General features: G+C 39.1%; 1 protein-coding gene across 7 annotated transcripts in view; it reads left to right on the top strand.

Moving 5' to 3' along the window:
* TNRC6C (trinucleotide repeat containing 6C) overlaps positions 1–13,117 on the top strand; it is a 182,251-nt gene that overhangs the window by 153,697 nt on the left and 15,437 nt on the right. For all 7 annotated transcript variants that reach the window (XM_006018326.3, XM_014517267.2, XM_014517270.2 and 4 more), the window contains 8 exons: positions 2,572–2,721; positions 4,064–4,210; positions 4,719–4,838; positions 6,775–6,858; positions 7,743–7,974; positions 9,342–9,509; positions 10,873–11,064; positions 11,198–11,341. In XM_006018326.3, the coding sequence (XP_006018388.1) occupies positions 2,572–2,721; positions 4,064–4,210; positions 4,719–4,838; positions 6,775–6,858; positions 7,743–7,974; positions 9,342–9,509; positions 10,873–11,064; positions 11,198–11,341 (1,237 nt within the window). The remainder of the gene's footprint in view (positions 1–2,571; positions 2,722–4,063; positions 4,211–4,718; positions 4,839–6,774; positions 6,859–7,742; positions 7,975–9,341; positions 9,510–10,872; positions 11,065–11,197; positions 11,342–13,117) is intronic.

The following is a 13,117-nucleotide window of genomic DNA, read 5'->3' as shown; positions in this document are numbered from 1 at the left end:
TTTACTTTCTTTAAGAGGATGGGATTTGCATTTTTAAAAATAGTCTACTTTACCCATTTATAATTGGCTTGTGGAAAAAGCTTTGGCTTTTTTTGCAGTCTCAGGACTCTTGAAGGCTCTTTGGGATCAGATAGTGCTAGTTGTTACTCTGTGACCACTGAAGTGTGAGGGAATCTTGTGCTGAGCTATCAGTATCTCAGAGGCCTGAAAAAACAGGGTAAAATGATTTCTCTTGTCTCTCACATGGTGCATGAGACTTGAGAATTCTATCAGATATTTTCAAAGAATTAGAAGTAATGATCTTTACTGAGGAACACGAGTTATGGGTTGGTTCTTCATTGTACAGACATGGAAAGGTTATTAACCTATCCTTAGGAATTTAGTCTTTTCCTCTCCTTTCAGAAACTTACTCCATTTCAGAGGTTTTGGTAGGCCAAGCATAAAATAAATCAGATAAGTTGATAGGAGGCATGGTTGAAATTGGAGGGGAACAAAACACTTACTTAAAAAAATATCAGAAATGGACTTGGGGATGGGAATTAGGCTTGAACTGGATCCTGGAGATTAGTAATGAGTTGTAAACCTTTAGGTTATCAGTACAAATCCAGCCAATTCTAGATTGGTAATTACCAAAAGAAATTATTGATCACTGATGTAAGTTGATCTCAGTTCTAGACGATAAATGCTTACATTACATGTGGCAGCTGCATTGGAAGTCTCAGGAAAAAAAAACTACAGGGGCAAATGAGTATGATTACTGAACAACCAGGAAATAGATTTTCTTCAGTTTGGTAGTGAGGAAGTTCTGGGCAGCTGCTGCTATAAGTAAGCAGGCTGAATTTGTTCTGTAAGTCTCCAGTGGAGTCATTCTAATGCATTTTATCAGCACTTTATTCACTAGACATTTTTTAAATGAGGAGGGAAGTGTGGCAGTCTCTTTGGTAATATTTTTTTTTTTGTCAGCCCATACTAGTTGTGCTAGGCTTCTGTTTGTATAAGGGATGCTGGCACCGAAAAGAAAGAATACACAAATCTACAGTAACTTCCCCAAGTACAGGGTCAAGAAAAAAAGAAAAGATTGCAAACATATGTCCATGATCTAGAGAGGAGAAAGCCTTGAACCTGTTACTGTCATGCAAGCTGCAGTTGTTTGTGGAGTGTGACTGATGTCCAGTAGAATGTAAAACATCTTGAGCTGAAAGGCCTTCGGGATATCATTAGAAAATGTCAGTATCCCCCTCAAGATATTCAAACACCAAGTCAAGTGTCAGTTTGGCTGATCATAAAATAACTTTTTCTTTGCATCAAAAGGCAGCAATTGAAAACACATTTTTACAGGATTAATTTATAACATAGTTTACTGAAAATGACAGTGTATTAGGTCATTTATTTGGGTGTCTGGTTAAAGGATTGGTTTATTTTATGGATAAAGGATGTTCCTTAATATTTAGCAGTTTTCTGACTGATTGGATATATTAGGGCACAGATTTCTACCATATAAGCCAGCTATTAAAGTATATTAGCAACTAAGTACTCCACTGTAATGACTAGCCCAGTCTAGGTGGGGGTTATATGCCAGTTTCTGTACTTGTCTCACTAAGCCCTAAAAAAAGCTTTTTTTTCCTTTCTCAAAGTAAGCTATCACACTGTGCATAAATTCTACACTCTTCTCTTCTTACAGCTGCCTTTTGTGATGCTAGACACCAGACATCTTTCTTATTGCTAAGCATTGATTTTATGCCTTACGGAAGGGGGCAGCACTTCAGTCACACAACTAGGGAGTCCACACACAGAGAGTATAACTAGTCTTTACGTTTTTTCCAAGTTCTGTATATTTGCTAAATACTAGAATTTAGTTGTGAGAATTAGTAAGTTAATGTAGCACTAGGTTACAAACCTGCCATCCAGTTGAAACAGGGTTGGGAAGGAGGATTGAGGCAAATATACTTTTTGAACAGCTGAGGTCTGATTTGGAACTGACACCAGACTAGTGATCCCATGACATTCTGTTAAAGAACATGTAAAATGAGCTCATCTGGCCTTCCTAGCTTCACATTTTCCAAAGTGCTTGTCTCTCGTTTGTGCTGTTTGACAGTGTACCACAGATTGGAGAAAAGACCAAGTTTTCTAAAACTTGCTGCCCCTGTACCCTCATTTGTTGTGCTGCCAGAGAGGAGAGAATAGGGGAAGTGAAAGCAGTCGGATTCACAGGGGGTTTTTGCCTTCAAGGCCAGAAAATGTGTTTTACTTTGTTGATAGCAGATTTGAAACATGGCACCACTCTTTATTTATACTGGGTGGGTGTTTGAGAATGAACATGAATTTGTGCATTTGCAAAAAAAAAAAAAAAAAAAAAAAAAAGAAAGAACAATTCCTTAATCCTATTTCTCTTTTTCTTCTTCCTTCCACCCCATACTTTTCATTTCCTGTTGCTCATGCCTTTTTTTTTCTTTTTAAACTATTTTGATCTTTTATTCATCCATGCCCCTTTATATTTCCATGGGAAAACTGGTTTGTGCTCTGTCCACTTGTGGGCACTGCACGCAGCTCACCCTTTCTTTCTCCAATCAGGATGGCGGCCTAGTGGAAGAGCCCACTACTTCACCATTTTTGCCTTCACCAAGCCTGAAGCTCCCCCTTTCAAACAGTGCACTCCCTAATCAGGCCCTGGGCGGGATTGCCTCAGGGCTGGGCATGCAAAACTTGAATTCTTCTAGACAGGTAAGGAGGTTCTGAGAGATCACAATTTGAATTTCATCTCTCTCGAACTCACTGCTAGAGAGATGTCTCTTCCCTTTTGGAAATGGTGATATAAACTGAAAATAAGTACAGATGTTTGCATAAAATGCCAGAAGAAACTACCTGCTTTGTAAACCTTTCCCTTAAATGGCCACAGTGCATAATCAGCATTAACGTGAAATTTACCTGCATCTGTGTATTTATTTGCCTGTCCCTATGGGCTTATACTGAGCAAGGTTCTTTGAAGTACAGAAGAACTTCAGCCACACATATATGGTAAATTTTACTAAACCACAAAAAATTGACATTGTTTCTTTATTTCTGAGACTGCTGATTGTTCTAATATTTATTTAAAACAGAATCTTTCTTCTAATTAGCCCTCACTGGCTAATTCATTAATGATACAGTTTGGGTAGGGTGGAGGGTCATACATTTGCCCTACTGCAACTGCTGGGGAAGGACTCTTAACTTACTACATCGTTAGTGAGCACCTCTAGGTGACCGAAAGAGCATGGAGGAAGCTATCTTTCATCTGCCTTGTGAGAAGAGTGTTTGAAGGACTGAGAAAAAAGGAGGGGAAATAGAGATCCTCACCAAGGGGTGAAAGGAATATTCATCATGAACAAAGTAATTGTGAGGTCGTACAGTGCCTGATGATGAGGAAAATAGCTTTGCCATTTAAACTGAAATAGCAGCAAAGGAAAAAGATTTTACACAATAAAATTCTCTATCCTTCTACAGTGGTTTTGACTTAATATTGTTAGCTTGAGTATGATGGAATCTTCTTAACTACTTTCCTGGAGGTAATATCTGTCCAGGACCTACAACTCATAAGGCACATCTTTGGAAAGCAATGACTGCACTGATAGCACATCTATTTCAAACTGTATAAAGTAAAGATGTATTAGAGCCAAATAGAAATTTCTTCAGTAATGTAATCATTTGGGATTTTAGAGTTTTAATAATTTCATTCTCCTGCCTTTTCACGTGTACACATAAATATAGTTGGCAAATACTTTGTCATTCATTCCTTAGATGACATTCTAAAATCATGCATACTTATTTTGGAAAATAGTCAGCTTTTTGGTGCCATTCCAACATCTGCACAAAACTCTTGTACTGCATATATAAGTGCTCTTGATTGCCAAATTCTAAATAATATTTTCAATAAAACTTCTCCCATACAGATAGAAGGCATTATATGGTAATTTCTTTGTCGATGCCAGTCGTGGTTTTTGAAAGAAAAAATAGCACAGGTACATTACTGTCACAGAGTCTGTGGTATGTTGTATTTAACTGCAATCATCTTTCTTGTATATTATAGATACCAAGTGGCAATCTGGGTATGTTTGGCAATAGCGGAGCAGCACAAGCCAGGACCATGCAACAGCCGCAGCAACCGCCAGTGCAACCTCTTAACTCATCCCAGCCTAGTCTTCGTGCTCAAGTGCCTCAGTTTCTATCCCCTCAGGTTAGCTTGAATTGCATACTACTGAAAATTGTATATTTATGTTTCATAGTGATGAGACTACACAGAGTAGAAATATTTTCAATGTGAAGAAAACATTAAATAATGAAGTTGGCTAACAGAATGCCTAGATGGTTGAATGAACCAGCACAGATTATAATATAGAAAAGCCATTAAAAAGCATTATATTTTCTTTACTTCTGCATCTTTCAGAGAAGTTAGTTTCATGGTAATATTTGAGGTTTGTAATGTTACCCTCTTGTTAAAGTTTTTATATTTGATATAAAGCTCCTAAAACTGGTGACACCCTAATTGTAAATCTATTTTGTTCCTAATCTGTGGCTCTTACTGATCATCTTCATTGCAGGCAGTGATATGCTCTGTGTGTGTGTGTGTGTGTGTGTGTGTGTGTGTGTGTGTGTGTGTGTGTGTGTGTGTGTGTGTGTATACATATACATATATGTATGTATATACGTATGTATATATGTATGTTGTATTCTCATGTCCCCAGGTTCAAGCACAGCTTTTGCAGTTTGCAGCAAAAAACATTGGTCTCAACCCTGCACTATTAACCTCGCCAATTAATCCTCAGCATATGACGATGTTGAACCAGCTCTATCAGCTGCAGCTGGTGAGTTAAAAAGCAAAGCAAATAAGCTATAAATTATTATTGAAGGTATTTTTGTAAAAGTGCATCTGGAGTTTAGAAAAAGAGACCTGCCATCTTAATTTTAAAAACAGAAGGGATAATGCTTTAAAAATATCAAGCAGTTATTCCTTTGATAAAAATTACTTCTTCTTAATTTCTTGGTACTTAATAAATAATCATGGGTTTTTTTCTGATAATCCTCAGTCATTACAGTGACTAGTTTTCTGAATTGTCATTTAATACTGGGGACACTGGTTGTTTCATGCTGGTAACTATAATTAGCAAGTCAGTTGTCTTCATTTTGATGTGGGTAATATAGCATGTTCTTAAGCAAAAGTAATGTGTTGCTTGGTGGCATTTTATTTACAAATGTTTGAGAATTACATACATTATAAAAGCCACAGATGTTTTATGAAGGATGGCGCACACTACTATTTTTTTTTTAGAAGTACTGATGTTAATGCTCTGAAATCCCTTATAGTTATGGGACAGATCCAGGGTGGTGGTGAGGAGGTGCAGCCACACCCTCTCGAGCTGCAGTGCATGTGCAGTAAACTGTGCTCATTGTTTGTCAGTGCATCTCATGTCAGAGCACCATATGGGTCATAAGCTCTGAGCTTACCAGCTAATCAGTGTAAGCTTTGGCCAGAGCTCCTGCTTTTTGCATGGCTCCAGAGCCCTTGGGGAGAGCACCATCACCATTTGTCCTCCTTTCCCCCTGTCCCACTGAATTCAGTGGCCTGAGAAAATACAGGGGATGAGTAGCAGCAGTAACGCCTCCCTCCTCCTCTTATGCCCCCTGCCCAGGCTTGAGCTGCATGAAAGCAGAGGCTCTAGCTGGAGCCCATTCCGATCAGCTAGTGAGCTCATCCCTCACTGCACATACAGAGCTCTGGCAGTAGTTGCCTGACATGCCAGTGAGCTCAGGGACCTTGCTGCACTTGTCCTGCATAGCCAGAAGGGGGTGTGACCACACTGCTGCCCGCCCCCCCCCAGTTCTTTACCCCCATCAACAGTTACAGTCTTTGTTTACCAAAACTAGTGTGTCACCATCTTTCACAGGTTTAAGGAAGAACATGGGATTTGTATATATATCAATAACTGGTATATAGAGCTTGAAAAAAATCTCTGAAACTTGAAACTTTTCAGCCAGCTTCTTACACTATAATGCCTTACTCCTTATCCAACCCCTTTAAAATGGTAGAACAGCTTATGGACACCTTGATATCAGGAAGGGCATTAATACTTGTTGCTATGCAGTTTTTGGTTTTTGTCTTAATCTGACCAAATGCAATAAAATTCAACCTCATGTTAGGACAATGTGGGCCACAATGATTAATTTACTGGTAGGTGAAATGTTTTTTGTAATTTTCTCTTACCCTTTTTCCTACTAATTCTTACGAATCAGGCAGAAACATTTGATTGCTGCCTTTAATTAAATGCTTACTGCTGCCAAACCTACGCATTAGCAGCATTGGCTATCTTGCTTTTTAAAAATTCTGTGCACTCAAAGGAAAACATTTTTTGCTTCTAAAGCAAACATTTTCAGATATTTGTCTCTTCAAATGCTGTTTGTTGCAAGTACAGTACTTTTACTTCAGTAACCATCTTTGAAAGAAGAAGAATCTTGGCGTTTGCTTTTCTTCATTGGTAATACCTTTTATTGGACCTAACTGTATATAGCTGGGAGGGACATACGCAGTTTTTCAAGTATCGCCCTTCCTCAGGTGTCTGGGGAGAAGCAGATACAGCAGGGCTAAATAACAGATGGAACTCTCACATTTCTCTGCACCATCATGGCTATAGCATCACCCCAGCGATTCTTTTTGTGTTGTAATTTACAACCACAGTTCAAGCTAAAATGTTGATTTGTTTTTTTTAATATCTGACCTTTGCCTCCTTTGTTTACTGCCCATAGGCGTACCAACGTTTACAAATCCAGCAGCAGATGTTACAGGCTCAGCGTAATGTTTCCGGACCCATGAGACAGCAGGAGCAGCAAGTAGGTTTAAACCCGCCATCCTGATTTCAATGTTAATTCTAGTTTCACTTCTCTAAAAGAATACAGTATATTACAGCAAATTAGTTTAAATAGCCGTAAGGACGCCATAATACTATATTTTCTTGCAGATAACAGGCACCTTTCCCACCCAAACTCAACCCCACAAAGTTGGGATTCATGTATTAAGGGAATCAGATTTTCTGATGTGGCTAGAAGTGTCCTTCTTTGATTCCTGTTCCAGAGTGCAGCATTTCTTTCATTGCTATTCGGACAGCTGAGGGAGTCAGTTGACTTAACGACTCATTGTTACTCATTCCAGCATTGTTGGCAATCATCTCTCTCTTTTAATGGACTTGATGTTCCACTAATCAGACTAACCTTTCTTAGGGCAATATTGCTGTCTGCTAGCTGCTTCAGTCTCTGTCCTCCTATTTCACACCTTGGAGACTCTTTAGTTTTTTTCATAATCATAGATCCACTCCTGGAGACCAGTCTTTAGGAGCAGCTAGGGGTTCAGCTTTAGTTGAGTAGGAAAGGGAAGGTTGGTCAGCTCAAGATTAGGTTCTGTCCTTGCTCTAAGAAGCTGTAACTCTGGAAAAATTGATTCTCCCTTTCAAAAATAAGATTTGTATTATATGCTGGGGTGTGGTGTATGCAAGAAAAATACTGTAAATTGCATGGTTTTATAATAAAAAAGACTAGTGTGGTATGGAATGCAGTTCAGTTTCCCTTCTGTGTAAGAATGCTATCTTACTCTTAGATCATTATTTGTTTGGTTTAAAATGCCTGAGTATTGTTGCTTCTGCTTAGAAACTGGAGTAGCAAGACCAGGGCTTCTTTGTGCTATCTGTCATTTGTTAATTTTATTCATTTGTTTTTACCAGGTTGCACGTACAATCAATAACATGCAGCAGCAGATCCAGCAGCACCAGCGCCAGCTGGCCCAGGCACTGCTCATGAAGCAGCAGCCTCCCACTCCACATCTATCTTTGCACCCCTCTGCAGGCAAATCAGCCATGGATAGCTTTTCACCCCATTCCCAGGCTCCCAGCCTCCCTGACCTGCAGACCAAAGAGCAGCAGTCTTCACCGAACACCTTTGCTCCTTACCCTCTTGGTAAGTATTCTTTTATTAAAGCAGCCACTCACCAGAGAGAAAGTATGGTGTTTATTTCAATTTTAAGCAACCTACTGTGATCCATATATAAAATACAGTAAAAATCCACAACGTGTGTATTCCTTAAATGCATGTTTAACGGCTTATACGAAATCATGATGGTCCATGCCCCTCATAGTAATAACTTTATAGCTGATACCCTTAATAGTCTTCCTCAACTCTCAGTCCTAAATATGAGGCAAAATATCATAACTACTAAGTTAATTATTCTTGGACCTGGTTCACCCAAGGAGAAAAACAGTTTCAAGGGCCTGTTAGAGGAGAACTGGTAAGGCATTTCCTGTGTCCCTTTTAAATTAAATTACAGTATAGAAGAGAGGCAAGGATTTCATAGGGTGATATCTTTTACTGGACCAGCTGTGTAGTTGGGATAGTTAGACAAGACTTTGAATGCAAGGTGTTCTTCATCAGATCTCTGATCACAGGAAGTCAGGCACAGCATAATGAAACACAACAGAGGAGAAGGGTGGAGAGAAATTCTCAGGGTTAGCATCTTCCTGGATGGAATGAAAAGTAAAAAAGCCAGGAAGAGCGCACACCAACTGCTGAAACTTCCTTAGCCTGACGAAGGGTTTTTGAACTTGAAAGCTTGCTTAATAACTATTCTCCAACTATTTGGGTTGGTCTAATAAAAGATATCAAATTCACCCAAGGAACCTTGTCTGCCTATGTCCTTAGACCAACATGGCTACAACCTACACCCTTGAATATACAGTGGTATCCATATGTATTTAGTCTTTTGTATAATTTCTACATTCAATAATTACATGTCTATAAATAACACAATACTCTCTGTCATTAGCAAAGGCAGTTTGCTGTTGGTAACTGGTGTGGTAACAATTTTAAAAAGTGTTTGTTACAAAAACACTTATTCTCCAACATAAGGGTTCACAGGAGGGTTGTCAGGGTTAATGTGCCTCAGTAACAGAGTGCTGCGCTAGTTTTCACTTTTAATTCTAATATACTCTTCCAGCAAGTTTGTTCCGGGCCAATTAGGAATACTAAAAGCAGACATGTCATCAGCATTTTTAATGCATGACTGCCAGGTTTTCTTTTTCTTGTGTGTTTACTGAATTTCAAAGAGTTTTAGCAAAAACTATAAGTTGGCACTTTTTATGTGAGTAAAATCCACTCTGATGGTCAAGACCAGCGTATGGCAAAATAGCGTACCATTATTCTGTGTTAGTGCTGACTGAAATCTAAGTTTCCATTACTTGTTTGACTGGATCATTAAGCAACAAGCATTAATATTTTAAATATTCACAATCTACAGTATTCTGGAACCCTAACCATCTTTCTCCCATTAGCTGGACTGAACCCGAATATGAATGTAAACAGCATGGACATTACTGGTGGTTTGTCAGTGAAGGATACTTCTCAGTCCCAGTCTCGCCTTCCACAGTGGACACACCCCAACTCGATGGATAATCTGTCCAGTGCTGCTTCTTCACTTGACCAGAACTCTAGCAAGCATGGTATGTTGCATCTTCCTTCTTTACCAGTTTGCCATTATGACAGTCAAGTTCTAAGTGTATACAATGACTTTATTTCAGGTATTCTTTCCTAGAGAGATGACTAAAAGCTGGTATAAGTCCCCTTATAAATTAGATATTTAACCTAGTTGTAGTATTGCAGAAGGCAGGGCAGGTCTTAGAAACTAACTGATTGAGAGGTGCCATCTCCCCTGCCTTATGCAGTACTACAGCTAGGTAAGTATCTAGTCTGTAACGGGACTTTCCTGTATCATCAGGTGAAATAAAACGTTGCCTATGAAATTTTATGCCTCTCTGGACCAGTTCATCTCTGGAGCGGTGCCACCCTGCCTTGCCTTATGCTTGGTTTCAGAATAACAGAGCTAACTACCTTTTTTATTTTTTTAAAATTCAGCAGTGCACAGAATCTTTTGTCCCTGTTCTCACTTGTGTCAGGCCTCAAACCTTAGTCTTTTTTTTTTTTATCTTGTAAATGTTGTTCACCAAACAGAGTGTTTAATGACTAACAGACTCTTCCTAGTTGGTGCTTGGTGGCAGGCGTTATGCATGCATCTCACACAGCTTTCCAACATAACTTGGTCCAAATCTTGTCACCCTTGTCATAACATTACATTGAGCCTGTCTCAACCAGACTGCCAATAGAATCCACCTGCATGAAGGATTTTGAAATGCATGCACTGGGAGCTAGGGAGAGACTGTCAAACTCATTTCACTAAAAGTCACCCAAAGTGGAAGGCTATATTGTTTAGCCCCTCTCCTGGCAGGAAAATGCATAAGCAGCTTCTTCTAGTACTTGGGTTATAAGGTATTGATATGAATGTAGTTGAAGATATTTGAAAAATACTATCTGTGATGCATTTTAATTTTTCTCTGCATTTCCACTTCCAAAACCTTGGGCCTGGTGTTGCTGGTTCAGTTCTCAGAGCTGTGCTGTGTAAATGTTCCTGTGTTCTGTGGTTGTGTCAATAGCAACGTGAATTATTTTAATAAAAATGTTTAGCCTGCAAGTATTTCTACCATCTTGTTATTGTTCAATAATTCCTCATCTGAATCATCTTACTCATTTGAATTGTCCAGCTTGTTGACAGGTCTTTTCTGAACTGCAGTTTGCTATCCTGACAGTCCAGACCACTTTGATGTGCTAGTGAGATTTTTACCAGATTCAGTTTTTAGGAATACTAAGAGAAGACTCCAGTGTGCTGTGTTATTCTTGCTGTGTGTCTGTTAATTTTATTTCTTAATTCAGACAAAGGGAAATAATTACAAATGTAAGTAAAATTGAAAAGGAATGATTAAAAATTAGTCCTGCCTCTAAGCAGTTGTCTTTTTCCTTCATTAATTTCAGGTGCTATCCCTGGAGGTCTAAGTATTGGTCCCCCGGGAAAGTCCTCCATTGATGACTCTTATGGCCGGTACGATCTGATCCAAAACAGCGAGTCACCAGCCAGTCCACCTGTAGCCCTTCCTCATAGTTGGTCACGTGCCAAATCTGATAGCGATAAAATCTCCAATGGCTCCAGCATTAATTGGCCACCAGGTAAAAAACCAGAACTAGTATAAAAATGTTGATGTCATTGAATCTAAGTGCTCATTTTATTTACTGAATCACAGCACCTTCTCTCTTGAGGATAAGATTTCATAGGCTCTTGCTTTGGTTATTTTTAAAACAGAATTTCATCCAGGGGTGCCATGGAAAGGACTGCAGAATATTGACCCCGAGAATGATCCTGATGTCACTCCTGGAAGTGTTCCCACTGGGCCTACCATTAATACCACCATACAAGATGTTAATCGCTATCTTCTCAAGAGTGGAGGTACAGTCGTAGTCAGAAAAACATGATACATCGCTTGATTTACTTTCTTTCCTTCCTTTTGAACATTCCGACTGGTTTTTATTCCCGTTTTTTGAGTAATCTTGGCTAGTAGTGTTACCCGTGTGCTGATGAAAGCTGATCTGATAATGCCCATGGTGCTGCTGCTGCTGCTGAACACTAAGTTTATAAATAGTTGTTCCTATGGCAACAAAATGATCTTCTGAATGCACTCCCTTAGCACCCACTCCCTGCCACTGAGATACAAATACTGGGCTGTGGACCTGTGCTCTGAGACAATATGGCATTTCTTATATTCACTCTTTGTGACTTCACTGCAGGATCAAAAAGGAAGAGATGAAAGATTTGCATCTCCCTTTAACCATCAAAGAGAGGGTTAGGAAAAAATGGTAAACAAACATACTCTATGCAAAGCTTGTCCTTGCTATTGTCCTCCATCAGGTTTTACTTCAGAGTGAAAAGGGACCTCCCTAACACTAAGCCAGTGAACTCCACTACTTCTCCAGATGGTGCCAAGTGGCAGAAAAAGGACCAGATTAATGGTGGTGTGGTCAATTAGTGGTCGTTCTACACCATTATATGTAAACTGTTTGAATATAGTAGCCTAGTAGAACACTATAACATGCACAACAGAATTATTACCAGGCTTGTCCCAAGGGCCTATCAGGACTTTAAAATGTAGATTTAGCTATCATAGTTACTTGTGTGTTGTTTGTCTAGATTGTGAATCATAATTGTCATTGAAGCAGGTTTTCCAATTGGAGCTTGACAGGTCAGGGAAAAGGATGTGGAACTTGAAAGGAGAGGTGCAGGGTTTTTTATTACATTAAATAATTTTGAGTTGTGTCGCTTACCAGCTGGGAAGCTGTCAGAAAGCAGTCTCTGTTCAAGCTGAAAATTACTGTTTGTTGTGCATGAGTAATATCGAATTAACTTTTTAATGACCCTAATGTGCCTTTCAGGGGAGAGCACTTAAATTTTTAAAAATGATTTTACACTGTTAATCTGGAAAGTTTAAGTAATTCAGCTGTAGTGCAGATTTCCATGCATCCAGTAGTTATTTCTTTTGTGTCATCCTAAGATTTTGATGCAAGACTGTAAAGGTACACTTGTCCTTTATAAAATAAGTCATGGCACTGGATCATGTAGGTTTCTGAATAGTTGAAAAATGAACTTTAGGCTCTTATGTAGAGTGCTGAGGCTCTTATGTAGAGATACATGTACTCCTTTGAGACAAAGCCTGTGGAAAGCAGTGACTTGGGTTTACTGACATGTTTCCTTTCTTCATTAGCTTTTTGCTCTATAATTAGCATAAGAGTAAGCAATGTAATGTTAGATTAGTTGTTTAGACAGCTGTTGTTTTTGTTTAGTCTGAGTTGTTTGCCGCTGTATTCATTTCAATATATATTTTCAGTTCATGTTCATTGATCACTCATCAGGTACCTTGGAGTTGATTGTTGTGGCACGTCTCCAAGAAAAGGATTAGATTTGAATGTTGTGCATCTAATGCTGCAAAAGTGGTACTGAAAAGGCAGTATTTCTGATATATTACTATTTGGATGGAAGCCACTCCCAGGAGTAGAGCATCACCTGTACTACCCTTGCCCTCCATATTCAGAAGCCAGCCTAATCCACAGTTTGTTCTGTTACTGGAGAAGCTTTGCAGGATGATCTGCTCTGAGCCAAAACGTCCTGGCTGTTTGGAGTTAAGGATATCTTTGGCACTGGGATATGCTCTAAACTAGTCATGTCTCTTCT

The sequence above is a fragment of the Alligator sinensis genome, unplaced genomic scaffold (genome assembly GCF_000455745.1).
Source record: "Alligator sinensis unplaced genomic scaffold, ASM45574v1 scaffold400_1, whole genome shotgun sequence".
In the NCBI taxonomy this organism is placed as follows: Eukaryota; Metazoa; Chordata; order Crocodylia; family Alligatoridae; genus Alligator; species Alligator sinensis.
Note: the sequence above shows the minus strand (reverse complement) of the source record. Positions and strands in the feature narration are given on the sequence as shown.